The following is a 23,966-nucleotide window of genomic DNA, read 5'->3' as shown; positions in this document are numbered from 1 at the left end:
CAATGACAATCAAGAAGCCTTTCCATCAGGCAGCTTCTCACCCTGAAATGAAGGACTAAAGCTCTTATGAAAGACATAAGACTTGACTGCTGTTATCTGTTTAAGTGGAAGGGAGTTTTGGGATGCGAAGGGGAAAAATACTTAGGTACTGTAGTGATGGGCAGAAGTTTAAAACTTCAATTAGACAATAAATTATTCTCTTTTCTATACTTTGTCTCCATTTCCTGAATACTTTTCATTCACATGGACATTGACATTCATTCATTAAAGAGCACTGAGATTTCTTCAGGTGCACTTTGTAATACAGATAATAGTAGAAATATAATTCAGTCTGAAGTCAGGAAGTGTGCAAGTGCACCACAGAATGATAGAATAATTCAGGTTGGAAAGGACCTCAGGAGGTCATCTAATCCAACCTCCTGCTCGAAGCAGGGTTGATGTTCAATTCAGACTAGTCTGCTCAGGTATTTGTCCAGTCAGATCTCCAGTGATGTCCAGAAAATGTCCAATGATGGACACTGCACAAGCTCTGGGCAGACTGCTCCAGAGCTTAGTTATCCTTACAGTGATTTTTTTTTTCCTTCTTTTTATCCAGTCAGAACTTCCCCTCTTTCAATTTATGATAGTTGTCTCCTGCTCTCCCACCATGCACCTCCGTAAGGAGCTTGTCTCCACACCCTTGAAGGCCTCCTTGTAGGTATGGTAATGCTGCTATTAGGTCCTCCCGAAGCTATCACTCGTCCAGGCTGGACAAGTCGAGCTCCCTGAGCATCTTCTCACAGGAGATGTGCTCCAGCCCCTCAGCTATCATAGTCACCCTCCACTGAACTAGTTTCAGTTAATCAGCATCTTTTGGTATGGGAGGGCACAATCCTACATGTGGTCTTCCAACCGCTCAGTAAAAGGGGGTATCTTCAATCAACTGGTTGTGTTCCTGTTGAAACTGCCCTCTATGCTGGTGGCCTTCATCGCTGCCAGGGCACACTGCTCTCAGGTTTAGCCGACTGCCCACCAGGACCCCAGATATCCATATGCATCTCCAAGCACTTATAACTGAATATAAGACATCAAAATAAATCAAGATGTGCTTGATGTACGTTATACTGAAACAGAACATGAAATCAAGACATAAATCCTTGATAAATGAATTCCCTACCACTTTCAGCTTATGTCCATGGATTCATATGAGTAGATCTGGGGAGAAAAACATCTTAGCACTGGGTAAGGGAAATTCATTAACTAGCATTTTAAATTCAGCATTGAGGAGTACATACCTTCACTGGGAAATTTTTTCAGAGTATGCAAATCCTTTTTTAGGTGGAAAACACTGAACTCCTTTAGTCGATATTTAATTCATCCTGTTTATACTTCCTCATTCATTCCCCAAATGACTGTTTCTACTGGGGTATTAAACTATTATGTGAATGAACTGTTCTTTTTCTTAGGTGGCGGAAATGTACAGGAAACTGATAATGAAATACAGGTATAAAAAGGAACTCCAGATATTTATCTTTATGAAATTTAATAAAGTTTTTGAATGAGATACAGCATTTCAACTTTAAATGGCCCAACCAGACACTGCACTGATTTATGGAGGTAAATTCACAATTTCTCTAAGGAAAAGCAGTTCTCTGACTTTGGCTGAACTAAGATTCTAGTTCCTGCTCCCAGAACCAGATTGAAAAACTCTCTGACCTAACAGCACAAAACTGGCCCAGAAAATCTTCCTATCAAGTTATTCCACCTACTAGGCTGAAATCAGGGGTTGTTCTTGCTTATTCCCACCTGGTAATATAACCCTCTCGTTCTTGGCCAGTGCTTGAACATGAGGTTGTGTGATGTGGGTTTAATCCTAAAGGCTGTGAAAAATCTAGGGCCCAGATGTTTGTCCTTCTGTCTTTATCTCAAGAGTACCCTGGAGAAGGTGCACAGCACGGTACCATCAAGTGTTGTTCAATGGCCACACACTCATAACTCTGCCATTGCATCCACGTAGTGGCATATTTGTTATGTGGACTATACTTGCTCTGCAAACTGGATTCTACGGGGTATTTTCAAAATAGTGATGATATTCATAAAATCAGATAACCTTTGCTGCTTGGAGTAGAAGACTGTGCTCAGTCACCAGCTTTAAGTGTAACCACATAAAATCTCCATTCACATTTCTAGCAAAGCTAGAGTTTTGCATACGTTACAGAAGAACTGGTTAAGTTAGTAAACAACTGTCATGTCATCTACTGGGTACGAAGGGACAGGCAACATTATCAAGGCAGAGGTATTTGGCAAAACAGCTATTGCTTATGTTATACAACAGTGCCGAGAACAGAAAAGTGTGAGAGCCAGGACACAAAGAGAGAATTATGTGGAAGAAAACTCTTACTAATTCTCTTAGTCACAGCGGACCTGACTCACCACTGAGTCACTTCAGCAGTGTGCCAGGGCAAATGAACCGTTTTCAACAGGGTTTACACCAGCGTAAATGTAGTGTAATGTTTTGAATCAATCCTTCTCCTCATCTTCTCCTTGCTGGATTCATTTATCATCCCACTAGATGCCAAGAAACAGTCATGTGAAATGTTCAATACATGCACCTGCAGCATTACTTACAGCTTTAGCTGTCTCACATGTACGGTTATTTCATATTGTCTTGGTTCTGGCTCATCCCTTTGCAGAGCCTTGAGACTTCCCACCCACATTTGAGTCATTTTTACTGCCTCCCACACACTCTTTATTCTTCCAGGTATAAAGTGCAGATCGAATGTACCAATGGGGACGTTTATTTCAGAATGATAGTAACTTACTATATACTGGACTCTCAGAAGGAGAAGTTTCTAATGCTTGCGGGAGAAATAAAAACATAATTTAAAAACCCTAAAGGTAATAATTAAGAAAAAGAAAGACTAGAAAGAAAAATCAGCACTATTATAACTGTAATCTCATTCTGTGACACCTGCAAACAAGTTCTGACTCAGGAGCAAATTCAGCCCTGCCACAGTCAGGCAAAAGCTGCAAAAGGCCAATAGTGCATTTTTTCTACAGAATTTGGTACATGATCTTGTAAACCAAAATGGTCTGTCATGCCTAAAATCACTGATTTTGCACTCAGTTGCTTTGTTATGCGATGAGTGATCTGCCCCTTTTGTCTCTTTCTTCTCAGCTTTGCAAATTTTTCTTGCCACCCACTGAGACTGGAAGAGGCTTCTGTTTTCCGTTTGCTCAACAACCTCCTTCATTTCTTTTCCACTTTCCTCTCCCACTCCTTAAAACCCACTTACAGGCCAAGACAAGCTGCAGCTGGCTCTCACTTCTGCCATCCCTTGATAGGGGAGAGGGAGCAAAGAAGGAGGAAGATGACTTGCAGACATCTTCCCCTTCCTTTTTGACTTTGCAGCTGTGGATTTAGCCCACCCGTTTCAGATGGGAAGAATGAAGCTGCAGCCAACACTGAACAGCCCTGGAGAGGCAGCATGATTTATCAGCTCTTTTCACACTGGTCGTGGTGATCCAGGCTGCAACCATCTGAGGACAGAAGCCGTCTCTCATTCTGTGCCTGAATAAGGACTGATAGTTTGGATCCCCAAGTTTAGTTGGGACTGGAAATGCTGCTGTCATATGCAGAACTGACATTAACAGTCCTTCCTGGAAGTAGAAAGTTGCTACTTTCAGACTCATCCACACATTTCCAGTTCAAGGTACCATTCAGAAGTTCTTACTTTGGGGGGAAAAAAGAAATTTGAAGAAGCACAAGAAATGCTGAAGGTTGGCAGGATGAAAAATCTTAAAAGATTTTTTTTTAAAGGCTGCTTTCCTGCTATTAGCAGACACACTGAGCTGTTGTCACATGGACCAGAGCATCCTGCAGATACTTTATCAACAAAGCCAATTGTCACTAAGTGCACTTACTGCTGCACCACTGCCATGGTTACGGGAGAGAGCTGGAAGGAGACACTTGTGCTGTGGGCTGGATCATGGGCAGGTACAGGGCACTGCAGAGCGGTGGTCTGGCTGACCGCTGCATGCCCAAGGCCTGAGTCAGAAGACCTCCAGAAATGAATGAAATTGTGCAAAGTAATAGGATGAGGAACTGAAGACGTCCAAAAAGTGCAACGTTTCACGTTGTCAAAATATTCTAATGCCAGCAAATAGTACTAGATAATAATGCATCGCCACAGCAACACATCGCTTAAAAAGGCATTGTAACTGGCATACTGTATGCTGTTTGTGTCTGAGGCTCAGAAGTTATCAGGGTGACTACTGGAATCACTGCTTTGATGCTTTAATTAATCAGTTAAGATGGTTTAAGATAGTTAACTGGTACTACATTTTTGCATAATGGGAGAAGGCAGTGGACACCATTTACCTGTCTGCCAGGCTCAAGAGTCAAACTATGCACTAAAACTCTAACACGTACAAATCCACACAGGCACAAACGCACAGCAGCACTACTGGGGACTTTCCATACATACGAGAGAAATCCTCAACAGAAAAGCAAGCAAACAACTGAAAAAAACCACAAAACCTGCAATAGTCATTCTTTCTTCCCTATCAAGCAGTTTCCCTCAAATTCTGAACTTCTCTTTCGTGCTATTCAGAAATAGCTTGCAGAACCCCCCTTACTTTGGTAAAAATGTAACAGGCTTAAGCTATCACCAAATGCTACTCAGTGCTCTTCCTCAATAAACCTAAAAACTGATTTACAGGGTAAAAACTATGCAAACAGTTCCTTTTAATATGTACTATTTTTTCCTGACATGTCAACAATTATGAGTTTTTAACAGTTCAGATAATAAATATGGATAGGTGTAGCTCTGTATCTCTTTCTGCACAGAAGAGGTGGTTGAAAAAGGGAAAGGATGAGGGTGGGAGAAAGATAAGGTGAATGTATCTGAAACAATACAACTGGGCTACAGAAAAGGCTAAAAGCTAAGGTCAAAAACATTTGCATTGCTATTTATATGCTTGTTGATAGTATTTTTAATGATGCCTGTTTTAAAGCAAAGTCTAAGTCAACTGTCAATTAACACTTACCCAGCCAAGTGCAGACACTATGCACGATGATTAACCTGCCTTTGCAAACCAGCAGCCCCAGACGAATGCAAGTGGCACCAAAACAGAGACCGTTCTCAAGCTGCAAAATGCCTTGCATCCCTGCAAACACTATGCATTGGAAGTGCTAGTTAATGTTTCCTACCTTAGATGGTTTCCTTTTGCAAGAGCTAATGCTGATTTATTAAGATGTATCTTTCCAACAGTTTTCCTTCTTCTCTTGTGATGGGAGAAAACTGGCGTAGAGAGCAGTTTCTAACTGAAGATTAGTACTTGGCACTTGGATCCTTTTGCTGCTCTGACAGCCTTCGCAAGGCTGCCCATGCTACTGGAAACCCTTCCTTTCTATAGATGGAGCCGCTTTTATTGCACGTTTCAGTATTAATGCCTATATTATAAGCTGCTCAAGTACCTTTCACACATCACTAGGTTTTGTTGTTAGCGAAACAGCAGGGTAACAGACATTTCAGAATGAACCATTCTTCCACACTGCAGGCAGAAATTTGTACACCCTGCTGTAAAGAATTAGTCTCGTCTCTCTGCTATATGAGACTTTTGCAAAGGGAAAGGCAATTGATTTACAAAGTAGATGTGGCTGCAAACAAAAAGCAGCTCAACACTAGGGCAAAGCAAAGAACAAACTACAAAAATGAAAAAAATAAGGTTCATGTTTTAATTAATAAGTCACTGAGGTATAAGTGGCATTTAATTGACATCTAAATAATAGACATTTCTAGTCTCATTCCTGTCTAGTGCCTATCGCATTTGTTCCCTTATTTTAAAGTAACATACAGTTATGATTAATAGATTTAAAAAAATATATATTGATTATGCTTTTCTAGACACTTGCATATACATGTAAACCAGAAAAATGTTAACCCTTTCTTCTCCCACATATACCGAGTGCCATGCTGCCATGTTAGGATGTCAGATACAGTAGCTAGACCCATCTTTATGTTTCGTAAGTGATACAGCCGTTTTCACCAGCACTTGTAGGACACATTTACACCACAGCCGTGTAGCTGTAAATCACAGGACAGCTGTAGACAGAAGTCTAGTCAAGTGCTGAAAACACCCCTCAGTGCTTACAGAAGCAGTTGGGTTGCATGTAAATGAGCCCCAAGAGACCTTTCCAAAAGCATAACTTCCAATGTGCTACACTGTCAACTTTTATTCACATGAAATTCAAAACACCAGCAAGTAGCAGCGGTGATCCAGCTTGTTCATCAGCTACCAGTACAGTTGGTCGTGGAGGCCTGCTAAGAGGCAACTAAGCCTGGCCATCACTGGGCTGCAGTTGCCTATCCAAGGCAACTATCCAAGGATCAGGTCCGATCATACCTGATCCCCTCACAGCCTATACTGCGTTTGCCATCAAAACTTCCCCAGGAGGTTATCTTTGGATATGAAAGGTTCCTCTAACAACATCATTAGCTGAAACAGCAGATGAAGAGAAACGGCCCCGCCAAGTTGTATCTTGCTACAGGCTATGTTAACGAAGCCACAGAAAAAAACCTGTGTGTGAGTTTTTCTCTCATACTCAGTGTGAGATATACCAGGGAAAGTACTTTCTTTAGAAACTGTGGAAGGGGTTACTATCACTGCACAAGGCAGTGGTGAGGCATCATCTGGAGTGCAATGTCCATCCATGCTGAGATGGACATTGGTGGTTCCAGCTGGGAATAGACGGTGAGAAGGTCCACCAGCATCACTAGAAGGGCCTAGAGCTGACTTTATGAGCAGAGGAGAATTTCGCTCATTCAGTTTCGCAAAACAAAAGTTGGGAGGAACTAAGACATAAATTCTCCTTAGAGTTCAATTAAAGGGGAGAAGATTGAAAAAGCTAAAAATCAATCTGTATCAGAAGAGTTAATAGCTATACAGTGTCGTGGTTTAGCTTCAGTTGTCAACATTATTCTCATACTAAATCCGAAACACAGCACTATACCAGCTACTAGGAAGAAAATAAACACTATCCCAGCTGAAACCAAGACAACAGAGACCACTTACAAATTGAGAGTTTGCTGGAATTAAGTTTCGAAATATCGGTGCTAAGGAAACCCAGGCATGTTCCCCAGGAGGGGACCAGGAGTCACTGGCTGTCACACAGCTCCTCCACACACCTCAACAGCCTTCCAAGCCTCTGCACGGCTTGTCGTGTGGGAAGGACCGGGAGGCAGGCAACCCTCCTCTGCCTCCTCCGAGCAAAACACAGCTAGAAGACTGATTAAAGATCATGAAACAAATGGAAAGTGTTTTCTTGATTGAAAGGGGTTTGTATCAGTCTCTGAATTATCATGCAAAATATAGTATATTTTTAGCAAAAAGGCAATTACACTTATTTTGTCTATTTTTATGATATGCTCATTAGCACAAGTTGCGATTTTAATTAATAAATAACTGCTTGTGACAGAAAAAGAGAGAAAAAATATTTTTAGTGCCAAATGCAGAGAAATAGATTGCAACATGACAAAAGGGAAATGGCTGGTTATAAAAATCCACAGCTTGTTATTTTAAAACGTGTTTATTTTCATTGTTATTGCATGATTTTAGCTATTGCTGGATTGGGAACAGAGCTATAGAATAAGCACTAAAATAAACCCTTTTCCTCCCTGAAGGTTTCCAGTCACACTGCATTTTAAGTCAAACTGTAATGTAAACTCCAGCTACCTCTTGCTCACCATTTAAGATGGTAGGTTGATCAATATATATGGTCAGGGATAAAACATAGCAATTTCTAGGAGAGGACTGATGTTGCATTAAACAGTACTCTGCGTGCTTCACGAGCAAAGCAAACCTTGGCCATAAAAGCATTAGTGGGCAGGGTTTTTGTAAAAAGAACAGCAAAACTGTTGCCTTTAAAAGCAATAGGAGAATTTATGGTCTCCGTAAATTAGCTGCTCAGCCCCTTTTGTAGCTTTTCCAGTACAAGTTCCCTGGGAGACTGGGGCAAGCCAAGGTGGACTGGAGGGAAAGAAAGAAACAAGAAAGGAATTATAAACAGAGCTATGCTGTGTTTAAGCCCATTTACTACATGGAATTAATCTGGCCCTCAGCAAATGGGCTGAAGGAAGAATTTAAGTAACTAAATCATCATTGTATTTGGCTGGCAACCTACAAAAACAGCCGTATTTTTATAAGTTATCAGTAACTCACACTAGTTGACTCTCCCTTCCTCCTCTGCTGAATAAACACTTTAAAACGAACAAGTGTTGGAAAGGGAGACAACATTATAAAATCTGGGCACGGAATAATTGTGGAAGCAGCTGTCCTGACATTATCACAGAAATCAGAGATGGAAAAAATCCTATTAGGTCATATAGTCCCTCCCTTTGTCATTGCAGGACTGTGTCCTAATGTAGATTTTCCAGTGCCTTGTCCAATCTTGTTTTAACACGATCTAAGTCATAGCTTCCAGCAGCTCCCTTGGGAGACTATTCCTCTGCCTAATAACTATCGCTGTCAAGATTTTCCCCCACTTTAATAGCAATTTGCCCTATTATTTCTGTGCATCTCCAGATTATATTCAAGATGGTAAAAAGAAATACTGAAATTTTGAAAAATGTTTCAGGATTCCAGACAATTCCACAAAAAATACCTCTTGCAACAAAAAGCAGCCATGGCTACTTTTTCTCTTTCTGTCCTCCTGACCAGGAGATACACAAACATACCAGCAAGCTGGCCAGTGCCAAACACACACTGAGTTTGATACCGGACAGACAGAAGAATCAGCCCCAATTCCAAGCCTTTCGAACAAGTCCATCTGCTGCAGACCAACAGCAAATGACTTAACCGTGTCACCTATGGATACGGTCTCTGCGTTCTTTCAAATCTGTTTGCTTAGGTCATGACTTTTAGTCCAGCTTCCTAATGAAATGAGGTGTGTGTGCTACCTCTTCATCTGACTGCTCTCCACGGTCAACACTGAAACTCAACGGCCATTTAAAGTAACCCCTTACAGAGCTCAGGGAAATCACAGGCTGATCACCATGGAAGGAGCCTCACACTGTGTCACCTCTTGACCATGCAAACAGGCAGTGGAAACGTAAAGAAAGCTCTCAAGATATTTCACAGGGAAACAGAGGGAATGGGAGCAGGTATTTTGGGAGATGTCACGAGGAACAGGACCTATCGTGACAGCAGAATGCTAGGACATAGGACATTCACCCATATTCAAGCTTCATTAGTTTTGTTGCACACAAAAACCGAAATTCTTTTATACAATCTCATGGAAAAAAGGTTATAGACCATAAAGTTTCCAGATTGTTCTAGCAAGCCTCCAGACATTAAATATCATTGTATCTGTTCAAATCCATTGCCCGCTTCACACTAACTTCATCCTATCTTTCCTATTTGACAGTGACACTATATGACACTGCTGTGCTTTTACAGATAGCAAAAGTCCTTTCTCCTCATCTTTTTTTTAAAAAGGTTTCAGAATCTTGCATCAGTACTTTTTCCACAGTTATATACCACAGGCTTCAATCAAAGTCGCTCCCAGCCTGCACCAGTACCAAAGTAAGCAGAGAATCAGTGCTACAGCACTGTCATCAGAGCAACACTGGGGAAGGGGAGAGGAGGGGGACACACATGCACTAACGGAAAACATCACCTAGAACTACAATGACAGATGTAACCCGTCATGGTAAAATTCCTACAACAGCTTTAAAGAATTAACTTTTCTCGAGTTTGTTATTGGTCCATCTATAATAAAAACAAGGAACTCTCCTCCTGTTCAGTACGCTGTCACCAAGCAGTTAGAAGAAACAGATACAGCCACATGTGCCCCCAGGTCCCACAAATCCAACTCAGCACTGTTACTATGCAAATCTTTTTAACTTTTTTTTCTTTTCATCATCCCCAGAGACAGGAAGGACTCAGTTCTTAATCACATCACATCACATCACATCACATCACATCACATCACATCACATCACATGCTATTGTTTAACCATATTGCAGGTAAAATACTACCAAATAAAAGGAGTATTTTTGTACAGACATTTCAAGGCAAGAACCAGGACAGAAAAACACAATATTGTAAAGCCAAGAGTCAGTAGAGAAATTGGAGCTCCTGTTCTCCCATCTTAGTATTAATCACTCCCTGTAACCTGCTATGGGTAAATGCACCCCAAATTTGCTACAGCTTTTACCATGACATTCTTCTCTCTGCATTCACATCTCTCTCCTTTATCACAGCAAACGTAAGTTAATTTGCTTCACCTCCAAAGCCTTTCATTCAGTGTCAAAGGCTAACATCTCTGAAAACATGTAGCAGCTTCCACTGGCCACCCCTTATATTTTGGAAGGTTTTTTAATGTTTTCTTCTGTTTTGCCTCTTCCACTTGAGTGAGCCATCTGTAAATAGTGAGAAAGCTGTCTTTATACTCTTTCAAATCCCTTATTAGAAGTCTGTTTTCTGAGATGTCTGTAAAAACATTTGATAATGGAAAAGCCTCCCATGCCTAACCCTAACACCATACCATGCCATCTAGTATGGACTCACTGTTTCCTTCTACTTGCTTCTCAGTCCCTTCCATAGCTATAATTGTCCACCATTTGGATAGTCAAGTCTTTGTACAACTCCTAGCAGATCCTTCTCTGGTGGAAGTCCTTTGGGACTTCTCCAGGCTTTCTTAACTGGAGCGGAGTGAGAAAGGAGTGAACCGAGTGACCTGGGGAACCTCTTCCTAACAACATTACTGCTAAGACTTCACAAGATACAGGGAAAGGGCAGAAAGAAAAAATGGATACATGATAACATGGACTGGATAACCATACACTTAGATCCAAGGATAAATTCTATTTAGATCAAAGGTATATATCAATTTCTGACTCTGGGTCAGTTATGTGGAAATCTCTTTTGCATAAAGTATAAACATTCGCCTACACTAAACAACCTCCTTGCTTTTTAAAACAACCGCTCAAAAAAACCCTGCAACATATCTCATTTCTGGGTGCAAAAATTCATTTCAAATGATTCATTTTAGTTTTTCCAGCAGCTTCACCCTAACTCTGGGGAACATAAAACAGAATCAAAGAGCAGAACTTACAAAGAAATTTAGTGTAAGTATTAAAATGTGCCTGATAACCCATTCACTTATTACTTCTGCTACCTGAACGGTCTCCAATACCACAGATATCCATTTAGGGAGTATGGGTGTTATCAAACCATTAAGAGAAGAAACAGAAAAGAATTATAGAAAAAAGTATAGTATATACTTTTTAGTATTATTTAAAATTATAGTATTTCACAAAAGTCACATTAAACTGTCATTTGTGAGCATATGACTAGACCCAAAAGAGCAAGTCTCTTTGTACACTTTGAAATGTGTTTGAATGACAGGTTCTCCTTACCTCAAGCACTCTTCCTGTGATATACTTTGCACAATTGTCACATCTGATACCAAACTTTGCATGATAGTCCGTTTCGCAGTATGGAATGCCATCCCTAGGGAAGAAAAACAGGCCATACAGACATTGCTTTAGGTAGGTTTACAGGTTTACTGGGAGGTTATACAGCTAAAATTTGTTAATGCTTCAACACTTCACAGGGTGTTTATGGAATTTTCCCCCTCCCAAACACCTGTATTTATTAATTTTGTGAAGAATTGAATAGTTAATGAACTATTCTGGCCCTTCAGAGTCTACCACAATCCCACTTTCCTGCTTTGTTGCTGGATTCAGCCATCACCTCTCCCGCAGTCACAACACTCAGTCTCTGAGACTCTCGTACCATTTGTTTTGATAGTGTTACTCATTAAATTCTTCCATGTGTTTCACACTCTGGAAAAAATACTTACTTCTACATATTACTCTTTTCCTCTTTATTTATCATCTAATTGTACTTCGCTTAGACTTCAGAGTAATTTCTCAACTGACTGTCCTGACTGTAAACCAAGTTTTGCTTAACACTCAAGTCTACTGACATTCTGACTGGACTTGCTTAAAGACAGTCATGGATTAACCAACTTGGGAACTTGCTCCATGGAAGCCAGTAATGACTAAGAGACTTCAACTTGAGCAGCTGAAGAGATCTTGAAGTACGTTCATGCATGATGTGAACAGTTATTTCACCACAAGTGATTTAAGATAATGTACAATTCAAAAATATGAAGAATAAAAACAAGAGTCTTAGCTTTTATTCTAAAAAGTCAGAACCAGAACACTTGGGCTATTGCTCTGAAATGAACCTATTTGTTAATTTTACATTTAGATCACAATTTTACAAAATTTTATATTTAGACCACTAAACCAATGAATGAAAATAAATTACTCTAGAAGAAACCGCAGACTCTTCCGTTTCAAAGTGCAAGTTAAATATAGAATGATAGAATCATAGAATACTTTGGGTTGGAAGGGACCTTTAAAGGTCATCTAGTCCAACCCCCCTGCAATGAGCAGGGACATCTTCAACTAGATCAGGTCGCTCAGAGCCCCGTCCAACCTCACCTTGAGTGTTTGCAGGGATGGGCCATCTACCACCTCTCTGGGCATCCTGTTCCAGTGTTTCACCACCCTCATTGTAAAAGATTTCTTCCTTATATCTAGTCTAAATCTACCCTCTTTTAGTTTAAAACCATTACCCCTTGTCCTATCATAACAGGCCCTACTAAAAAGTTTGTCCCCATCTTTCTTATAAGCCCCCTTTAAGTATTGAAAGGCTGCTGTAAGGTCTCCCTGGAGCCTTCTCTTCTCCAGGCTGAACAACCCCAACTCTCTCAGCCTGCCTTCATAGGAGAGGTGCTCCAGCCCTCTGATCATTTTTGCGGTCCATATTTAACATAGTTAAATATGTTTAGTGTGCTATGCTAAAACAGCCCATGATCAGACAGATTTATTAGCAGAGGCATAATTTTATTGGACATTTCCCTGGAGAAACATAAAAATTAATTTTATAGCATACGAGTTGGACTGCTTAGAGACTAACCTGTAAGTTATCACAATAATTAATTGAATTAATTGAAGCAAGGATGTTTCTTCTCTTGAGTTATTTTGTTTGACATTTAGCTTTTTTAAAAGAGGATTTTACAATAGCTGTATCTTTATGATTTATGGGGGTTTTATTATTAAATAACAATCAAAAAAAGCACTGTACCAAAATACAGCAGAGTAGCATAACATTTGAGATAACGCAAAACCTTATTTAAGAACACCCTTTTATTAAATATTGTTTTCTCAGCCTCCAGTGCAAGCTGTGAAATTAAATGTTATACTTGTATTAATCTAAATCCAAAGAATTGTTGAAAGTCAGTGGGACACCGGCTCTGAAACTCCATCATCTCTGGGCACCGGCGATTGAGTTACTTAGCTGTTTAGGAAAATTTCATCATATCAACGCACTTCTCTGAAGCAGAAATTAATCCCAGGTGCCTTGGCCAGTGAAAGCCCTGTATCTCACCGGACTGATATGAGTGTTGACATGGGACTTGGTCTGCGTGTGAGCTTTGTGCTGCCTCTCATTGCTGTCATCACATTCAGTCCAAATCTGACAGCATGAAGGTCTGGAGCAGCACAAAAGCATGACACGTACCTCCTTAATGAACTTTTTGAGAACATTTTTGCTTATGTGAAACACATGCAAAGGATAACAACTGCTTGTTCACATTACAGCATCACACAGAGCAAAGTCAAACATAGACAACTAAGGGCATACTCTACCCATTGCCTTTCTATAGCTTGGGCAAGTCCCATTCCAGCTGGATGGACAAATTCTACTTTTCTTAATTTGAATTTTTCTGCATTTAATACAATTTAGATAATAATTTAGGTAATAACCTCTAATCTTTTATATATCTCCAAACACTGATAAACACAATTGAAATTATATGCAATATTGAATTAATTATTTGGTACTAAAAGAACGTTGAAAACGAATGAAAATGCTCCTCCCCTCAACTTACTTGCTGATGTACTCTGCATTCAGTAGCTTGCCGCATATATTGCACTTAAAACAGCCCAAATGCCAGTGTTTGTCCAAGGCAACCAATGACTGCCCATTTTTTATTTCTGAACCACAGCCCCCACAATCTGCAAGAGAAAAATCCAATATGAGTGAATCACACACTTCAGATGGTCACACAATACTGGTTACTGCGGCATGAGGATCCATCGGTGTCCTAGTTAACAGCTCACGGAGGCTCTAAAGCTCACCGCTGGCTGCTCACTGATGGATGACAAGTGGTGCTGCCCTCATATTGTCCTAACATTGCTAGAAGACATGAATCATTCAAATAAAAAACTAATGACTTAGGTTTCCTAGTGACTTAGGTTTTATTTTAATTCATTTATACTGTGTTTAAAAGATATGAAGTTTTGCTGATTAAGTTTTCAAGCATCACAAATCAGCCCAATAAAATGAATAAAAAAAGATCTAAAAGTCATGAGATTAAAACAAATAATTGAACCTTCATATTAGACTTTGCTTCTGGGTCTGAAAGCTTTACTCATAGTTCAAAATTCTTTTTGCAGCTGTGGAAAAAACTGAGCTGAAATTCTGATGTGAACTTCTGTAACTAGGAAAAATACACCACTACTTGAGAGGCATTACAAATTCCTGAGTAGTAGTGACACTGCAACATGTGAAAGTGATGGCTAGCTATATATTTATTATTTATAGAAATTCACTTATATAAAGCTCCAAAAAGTTGTAAGGAAAATTAAATGCAAAACATGTCATAAGTGGATAACATCAGCTAGGCTATGTTGATTAAACAGGCTATACATGAAGCAGCTACACTCCTCAGAAAAAGTAATTGAGGACAAGACTTTTGGGGGGGTTTGGTTGTTTTTTTGGTATTTTTAATGATGGATGCTTTTGATTATGGTAGTAAAAGCCAAATCCACTCTTAGCTTCCATGCGAACAGTCCACCAGCGAGGGCTCTGTTTAGGGAAGCTACACTGACGTGGGATTTGAACCTGGTTCTCTGTATCCTAAATGAATCCTCTATTACCCTATAGCTCTCATACACTCTTCACTCTCTACAGATTCCGACCTATGCATAATTTTCTTACAAAGTGTTCAAATAGTCAGAATATGTGGAAAAATAGGGATAAACATCAGTAATAAACTTATTCTAGTATCAATATCTCTGTAACCCTTCTAATCCTCCATACAATTGTATCTTCCATCTTATGTGAAAACGTATTTTTTTAAGGAATTCTTCATGTGTACCAACAATTTGCTAGAGAAAAGAAACGCTGAAAGATATTTGAAGAGTCATTTAGAGATGCCAGAAAAGAAAAAAAACCCACAACAATGTCTTGCATGGAAGAGAAAGATACACAAAAGCATTTAAAAATATTTATCTAGTTAGTAAGAAAGAACTTCAAACATAGGAGCTCTTTAAAAGATTTAAACAGTCCTCTTAAAAACTTTCTGATTTAAGATTCTATTTAGTTGGTTACGTGACCCTAATGAGACGCTCTGTTAGTGCAATTGTAAATGTTTGATTTCTGAGTGCACAACAATAAAGGATAGTTCTTATTTTCCTTTAGTGGATTTGGAATGGATTAAGGGAGTAATAATATGCCTCTCTAATACCACCCTGTAGAGCACCAATATGTGGAAACAAGCCCAGCACAAAAGTGTGTGCACCACAGATCAGAACGTTTGAGTTTTGCTAATAAAAGAGAACATTTGGGTGTGTGCCTGGATTTAGTCCCACAAGACAATAAATACTGTAGTATCTATTCTTTAACTTCAATCAGAATTTTTTTTGTGATCTCCCCTGCACCAGGGGTTCATCTGGTAATCTAATTTAATCTCACTGCTTGAGGGTTTATTTCACAAACTTAATACAACACTGTGCGCTCAGATGTCATTCACCTTTCATCTGGTCTAAGCTTGGGTGAGCAGAAATTTTGTGAGCTCCTTTTTTATTCCTGTTTTCTCTGTTAAATTCCAGATAATTAAAAACAAACATTGTGGTTGCTATGCCAACGGTGCCCATTGATGCAATGTCCTTGTCTTCCTGTCTTGGATGCAGCATCCTTTGGTGACTCACCTAATTTCAACCAATAACTCTGCAAGACACATCAATTTGCTGCTACATGTTGATGTTTTTCCCCCGAGTACTCTTGCAACATCAACACTGCCACAAGAGGTTTTCACAGCTAGCGTTTTAGAAAAGAAACAAACCAGGTAGCTAGGTATTTATATAGTAATAAAAAATTCAAGGACTCGGGAAAAAGCAAATATTTGAGATTCTTCATTTCTTTCCAATGTAATGCATAAAGGAGGTCAAAACCAAACCGGGAGGATGAAAATAGAAGGACTGGTCAGAAGGGGCAGTGATGTTGGGAGCTCAGTGAGTCCCACGAGATCTCCTGAAAGCATTCTTGAGCTCAAGTCAGAGATAAATAGGCTGACAAATAACATACATAGCACGTATCAGGCAGATCTGAGCCAAAAGCAAAACCAACGTAACAGTGGGTTAACATATTACTTGGTCCTTGACTCAGCTTGCTTGCAGTCATGTGTTTTTGTGCACCACCATTCTTTTATAAAAAGAATTGTTCATTTAAAACATTAAGGTTTTTTCCAAGAAGACTGTTGTTAAAACAAGGAGACAATAACACTATTAATTGCTTTGCATAATATGTCGCAAAGCTACAGACAGCCATTCTGGACTTTCAGTTTTCTAGTTCAACCAAGATGTCTCTGACACTGCTTGCTTATTCCTGAAACACTGGTTCTAGCCTAAGGGTTAGTAAGTGCTTGGAAAACAGCTGTTATTACACATTGCTCTTTCACATGTTACATATTAATCTGAGTGTTTCCCAAATTCTTTATTATCTTTTTAGATACCTGGTTAATTTTCTGTATATTGTCATTGGTCAGGCTCTGACATATCCTGCTACATATACATGCACGTGCCTCCATGTATTTGTGGCTGCAGTGCTTCCCATTGACCCATCAAAGCTCTATTCCCCACACCAAGGAGGGATTATACCATTGCTACCCAATTTCCCGAAGCCCAAGAGCTCTGCCGCTCCTGGGCCAGCTGGGTGCTGCACGTCACCATGCAATCAGAAGATGCTGCCCTGCAGCAGCACTGCAAGACACTGGGGAAATGGAGTAAGGAAGAGATAAGAATGGACATAGTCTACACAGGTAAGGAAGATATTTATCTGAGATAGTGGCAAGATCATGGCACAATTTCCTTGCAGACCAGATATGGACCTGTTTGCTCTTTAAGAAGCCATGGTATCTATCAGCTCACCCCCATCACTACATCATTTGAGAAGCAGATCTGGTAAGTCTCAGGTGAAAACCAAACCAAATTCTTTTAGCAGTCCAGTCTAGTGTGGCAGATATCCAGGTCTGAACCAAGACTCTTACCTGAATCCACTAAAACCTGTAGCAAGCAAGATTTCCTCCATTTCTGATGAGTTTTAAAGCAGACCTGTACTTGAGGTTTAAACACTTGCATCTGTTAGAGATTTTATTCAGGGAAAAGCTAAACTTTTGTTTTCCAAGGTCAGGTTTTGCCATAAAGATATGCTTCCAGTGCTCTTTCTCTCTGAGGCAAGTGTTTTGCTGAGGTTTGCAGGTACCCGTGCACTGGGAAGGCTTGGTGCAGTGACCTGAGAGAGCTGGGGAAACGCAACACAAGAAAAACTCTCTATGGTGTGTGTGTGTGTGTACAGAGAAAGGGAATTTAAGTAGATTAAAGGATTCTGTATCACAGATAATCAAATGAAGTTGTTCTGTCAGTACTCAACCAGGCAAATAATTTCCATTAAAGTCAAAGCCACTTTTCCCATATGACGAGGAGACAAACAGATGATGGGCCATTAAAGTATGGATCTGCAAATGCAGCCAGCCAAGATGGCTGAGGATGATCCATCTCTGGAATAAGTGACAAGAGAAAGTACCTAAGAGAGCGGGCCATCCCCTCTCCAAAAGAGAACGGCATTAGCAAGAGAGGAATCAGCCTAGCGTCTCTCACTGCATTCACACAGCAGCTTTTGCTGACAAACTGGAGAAAGGAGATGGTGAAAAATTCTGTAAAAAAGGGAGATGTGGGGAAAAACAAAGAAAAAAGAAAAAAAAGGAGAAACTCCTCCCTGAAGTGAGCTGGATTCCTTATATACAAAGAAGGGCAATCTATGGGGTCTTTCCTCAGCCATGCTGAATCCAGCTTGATGCGATATGATAGTCATTAAAAATATTTCTGTCTTTGCTGTTTAATTGAATTGCTGTTGATGTTTAATTACATATAGGCAGTGGATGAATGCTAAAGCGTGGCAGCTCCTCATGAACACATCAGCAGAGGAACAGAGTTCAGAGCAACAATGCCACGCTATGATCTGGTGCAAAAAACGTGTTACGAAAAGACCACATTTATTCTCTGCAGTGCTTGTATCTTCTGATAGCACACAACAGTAATCAAGGCAAATGCCCTCTGGTCACGTTACATACATTAACCCTTCCTGTGTAGTATTTAGCCATGCAGCCATGTCACCAATATTTTCTGAAGCAACCCTGGAATGCTTACAAATGATTAAGTATCACATTGGATTTTAGTTTAGCTGGAGTTGGACTAAATCCTCAAAAATATTTACATCTATATTACTCCTTTCTCCAGATAATTTGATTTACCCAAGTTTTAATCAAATGTTCGGGGAGGTTCTGTGTATTGTTAAGCCTATAATGGCACCATTTGTATTTCTTTTTAATATCAGACTTCTTGGAAAACTGCCATATACTTTTTCACATGACTACATTGTATTTCTTGACACCTTTTAAGCAGCATAGTGGTAAAAATTCCAGTTAACCATATCGGTGTAAAATTGTGTTCTTTAAACCTGTGCAGACTAAGAAGTACCAACAGAAAAGAGCAGAAACCCCTACTTACTTCGCAGGTTCTGTACGGGGAAAGAGCCAGTGCTGCTGGAAGGGGGCAGGGAACATTTCTGGCAGATGCACTCCTTCCCGTTAAAAGTTACCCTGTCGCCCGCGGGGAAAGGCAGCCTACAACAGAGGAAACAAAAGCATACAGGTTACAGTCTCACGCCTTTATCAGAATTAAGTATATTCCCATAAAGTAACTGATTATTACTCTGGTTTCTTTTTCCCTACTTGCCCTGTTCTCATTCACGATTTTTCAGCCATTTGGAGGCTAAAGTATCGAAGGGACACATCAAACAGACAATTGCAAATGCAGATGTTACAGCTACTTAGAAGAACAGAAATATCTAAAGACACAAAACCACACTGAGCACTCAAGTCCAAATCCTTATGTACCTAAGAAATGTAGTATCAGCCAGGGTTGATGACTAACAGGATCAGTTACAGAATGAAAATAAAATTGGCGTTACAGGGAGTAAGTACAGGCAAATGCAGCTGCTTTTATGTTGTTAAAATGCTGCATGAGAGTGATGACTTTTATACATTAAAAAACCAGCACTTGTCCTCCCAAATTTGATCATATCAAAGTCCTTCTCTTAATCTATACGCTCAGAAAGCAAATGTCAGTGAACTCTCACAGGAGAAAATATATCCCAGCTATAAAACCCAAAGTGTCTACAATACTTGTTTGCTCTACTCAACAACAGCTTTCCTTACACTTAATTAAATCCTTCCTTTTTATCAATGTCCTTAAAACAAAAAGCTTTCCGCCGTGAGCTTTCTTGTCTGGGCACAGAAACTGCTGAGGTTTTTCTCTAAGAGGACCAGATGGACAAATCACTTCATAATGCAGCAAAGGATGGTGAGGATTTAGAAACACATTTAACTCCACCCAAAGCTCATGTCCAACTAAATCCCAAGCAAGCTATCAAAAATACAGCTTAAGTGGGGCACAAACATAATGCAAGCCTTCTGCCTCCTAGTGAAGTCCATCTGATCAGATTATTTCATTAACATTTCATTAAAATATACATTTCCTCACAAATGCTATCAAATTCATACCAGTTGAGAGGTTGTCTTCACTACAAAAGCTGCAGAGATACTACTTGCTAAGCATAAACATTACTGTGCCCCCTAAACCACGCAAGAGTGCCTTATTCTACATTTGTGTTGCATTTAAAATAAAATTTTTATTACTTAAAAAGAGAACACAAGCAATGCTGTCTTTTGTTTCTAAATAATGTTACTAAAATCTATTTTAAACAAGCTAATTAAGTGTTCAACACCGTCATCCCTTTTAGAACATAGGCAATACTTTAAAAATTATGAGGACACATGGAGTTTAAATATTGTTATATCTTTGGATAGCTAATAATGAATTCTCCTATTCTCCTTTTCACCTTTTTTTTTCCTTCACTAATGACTTAATACTCCAAATACTTGCTACCTTCTTACTTACCTAAAGTTAAGCTAAAGAAAAATATTTTATGGAAATAGCTTTTAAAATTGTCCTGCTCTTTGACACAACTAAACGTTCCATGTGTGATTCTGGTACAAACAGGCCCAACGCCATGTTAGTACAGATCCAGGAGTCCTAAATTTCCACCTGTTCAAGAGAGGATTTTGTACCATGAATTTTACTCAATAACCTGATGAGACGAAGACAACACTGTCTCTAGCATAACAGACAGGATGTGATGGAGCCGCACTGCTCCAGTCAGCAGCAAGTCTGCCCTGTCTTGCAGCAATCCAGCAGCAGCAAGCTCCTGTGTTATGTATAAAAAAAAAAAGTTCTTTTTAGGTCATAACTGTTATTCGCAATGGATTTTTATACTACTTAAAGTACAGAGCCTTCTAACATATGGAATAATAAAAGGGTTTCATGAACATCACAGAACAGTTGAGGTTGGAAAGGACCTCTGGACATGAACGTACATTCATTTGAATAAAAATTAGCAAATGTGATACACTTCTACATAGATAATGAAAATTAATGACCAATTACCAAAAACTGTCTTAACAACGGAGTGATATTATTCAAATGCTGTCCTAGTTTTCTACTGCCAATGTGAAAGATACCATTTAATCATGTGTTCATTTTAATAGAATGTTACAAAATCAAGTCTAGAACTAAGCACTATTGATTGAATTGGAAAGGCACAAGCCAAGGAATTTCAACTGTTTCAGAACTGAGACAAGAACATGTCGTTGAGGTCCTATGCACTTGCAGGAAGACATCTCATCTTGATTTACAGACACCCATATATTTATTACGACCACTGGTAATCTATTTTGAATTAAACCCCCACAAAAATGGTAACCTGCTCCACAGATACAATCACACAACTACACTGCCACACGACTACCCTAATACCTTTCATTCTTATGCACAGTTGCATGCCCTGGGCAGGATATTACCATCAAGTATGGTTTACCATACTCTTTATGGGGAACAAGACTGGGACTCAGCTAATGACCCAACTGGACTCTCGTGAGAGGTCTCAGTAAAATGGGAGGCTTTGCACCATTAATAATCCTGGAGATGGTGATGTCCTGGAAGCCGTGAACGATTCACTGCTCTGAAGAAGTACCGCGACTACTGAGCATTCTTGTATCTAGTATATTAGGAGCAGAAGCCAGAGGCAAAGTTAATGTATTTTTTGACTCAATGATTTACCTAACAAAAATCCAGCTGAACTTCCAGCTGAACACAGAAGCTCATCTGAAACAGATGCACCAAGTATCAAGTAATGTAGAAGTAGGGACCGTTCACTTTGAATTGGCTCAGCTACGTTAGGCAGTTAAACAATCTGAAAGAAAATACAGTCAAAACTTAGAGAGGAATAGGATAACTGACCTCCTACAGCACCAAGACAGAGCCAGGTAGATGACACCTACAAATCATGCCAAAGCTCACAGGCACCACAGCATGCCACAGAGCATCCTTTGGGGTGACCGTGTGTGGAGGCTTTCCTACCCCATAAACATATCTTGTTTGGTCATTTTCTGAAAGTTTAGTAACTATTCACTGTGCCCTTCCATTCAGAGGGGAGAGGGCAGCAATTTCACTTCTCTATTAAGTTTTTCATGAGTGCAAGATACCTTGCTCTATAAAAGCAGGGAAATCCTCCTTGGAAGTTGTCTGCCCAAAGGTACAGGCAGACGTTTCCTTCCCTCACTGGTCTTTTAAACTTGTAATTAAGTCTCAGCGCTTGCTTCACTATTTTGTTCATTGGGAATCCAGAATTCATACACAACACATTTGCCAGTATTTCTGTAACATCTGACCTCTCCCTTTCACAAGCAGCCCTACTCGAGGATTTCAACGCCTGTACAAGTGAAGGCATAACAGAAGGTGGTAACAGTCAATTAACAAGGTTTTGGTTCCTGAGCTCTTTAACTTGTGAGCAGGACTATATATAGCATTCTAGGTTAAGAGCAGCGTATCTGCCTTTGACTATAATGACATCTCGCAACCAGTCACCCACTGAACATTGCTAGGTATGGGTTTTAATTGGCTACTTATCCTTTTAAAAATATTCAGCGTGATTTTCACAGTTGGATAATCTATTTTTAAAATGAGAATTAAGAGCATCTTTAAAGCAGCTCTCTGAAATGACTTGTAGGATTTTAATACATCTTCTATGATACATTTCCCAATGAACTTTGTTTTATCCACCTGCCTACAATATTTGTAAACCCAGAAACATCTGGAGCCGACAAACAAAGTTATATTGTAAAACATCAAACCACCATCAGCCTAATCCAGGGTAACTATGTGCTGACACTGAAAGGTCTGGACCTGGTCTCGTCCTTCTCTGCACCATGCCTCAACCTATGCAGCTGTGGGCACGTCATTCAAGCTTTCTGGGCCAAAAGAAAATATTCAATTTTTTTCAGAGTGGACGGATGGCATTCTGTTCTTTACGTTGCTGATCTGACTCTGTGTCTGAACAGTCAACTAAATTTGATATAAGAAAATTAACAGAAGCATATGGTCAGGGATGTGGGGAGAGCACAGCTATCCATTTCAGTAGCAGCCTGCAGTTACACTGGGTCAGGTGTAATGTCAGACTGCAACCTGAGGACCTACAGGATCAAATTCTTCTCTAACGTGTACCTGGTACAATCACATCCCTCAAGGTTGCTCCACAGGGACAAATTTGACCTAGGATGTTAAACCTGATGAGACAAAGTGGACATTATTTCCTATCTACTGCCTTCACGAATCTCAACAAAGACAAATGCTAAGTCCTGCACCCAGGCAGGAATAACCCCATGCACCAGTACACCTTGGGCATCAATCAGCTGGAAAGCATAAGAAGACGTAGGGGTCCTGGTAGACACCAAGTTGAACATGAGTCAGCAGAGTGTCCCTGCGGCAAAGAAGGCCAACTGCATAATGCGCTGCACTAGTGTAGTCAGCAGGTCCAGGGAAGTGATCTTTCCCTCTGTTCATCATTTGAGAGACTGCCTCTGGAGCAGTGTGTACCATGTTGGGCTCCTCAGGACAAGATTTACTGGAGGGAGACTGGCGGAGGTAGCTAGGTCCAGAGCTAGTGCACAGGATGCGTGAGCAGGGCTGAAGGCGATAGACTTGTTCAGCTTTAAAATGTTCAGAGGAGATCTTACTGCTGTCTAAAACTACCTGATGACATGTATATGAAATTGGAGCCAGGCTCTTGCCAGAGGTACAGAGTGAAAGGACAAGAGGCAGCAGACGTAAGTTGGAACGTGGGAAATGCCAACTCAATATAAGGGGGAAAAATCCTACCATGAGCGTGCTCAAATGCTGGAACAGGCTGTCCAGAGAGTCTGTGGGATCTCCATCATTGGAGATATTTAAAATGTGACTGGACAATGCCCTCAGCAGTCTGCTCGAACTGGACTTGTCTTGAGCCAGGGGTTGGACCACAGGACCTCCACAGGTCCCCTCCATCTTACATGACTCTAGGGCTATAGGTATGCTCCATGCGTAAACCTGAAGAGCAGGATAGCAAGACTCCTTTGTTCAGGAAGCACCATATATTGATAATTGTATTTGTTTTAGAATCAAAATGGCAA

The 23,966-nt window shown here is 40.1% G+C and overlaps 1 protein-coding gene across 5 annotated transcripts in view; it reads right to left on the bottom strand.

Moving 5' to 3' along the window:
- ABLIM2 (actin binding LIM protein family member 2) overlaps positions 1–23,966 on the bottom strand; it is a 185,357-nt gene that overhangs the window by 97,932 nt on the left and 63,459 nt on the right. For all 5 annotated transcript variants that reach the window (XM_075499695.1, XM_075499693.1, XM_075499694.1 and 2 more), the window contains exons 4-6: positions 18,910–19,025; positions 13,950–14,076; positions 11,404–11,497 (exon numbers count right to left, since the gene is read on the bottom strand). In XM_075499695.1, coding sequence (XP_075355810.1) covers positions 11,404–11,497; positions 13,950–14,076; positions 18,910–19,025 — 337 coding nt within the window. The remainder of the gene's footprint in view (positions 1–11,403; positions 11,498–13,949; positions 14,077–18,909; positions 19,026–23,966) is intronic.

The sequence above is a fragment of the Mycteria americana genome, chromosome 4 (assembly GCF_035582795.1).
Source record: "Mycteria americana isolate JAX WOST 10 ecotype Jacksonville Zoo and Gardens chromosome 4, USCA_MyAme_1.0, whole genome shotgun sequence".
Classification (NCBI taxonomy): Eukaryota; Metazoa; Chordata; class Aves; order Ciconiiformes; family Ciconiidae; genus Mycteria; species Mycteria americana.
The sequence above is the reverse complement of the archived record's forward strand: the minus strand, read 5'-3'. Positions and strand labels throughout refer to the sequence as shown.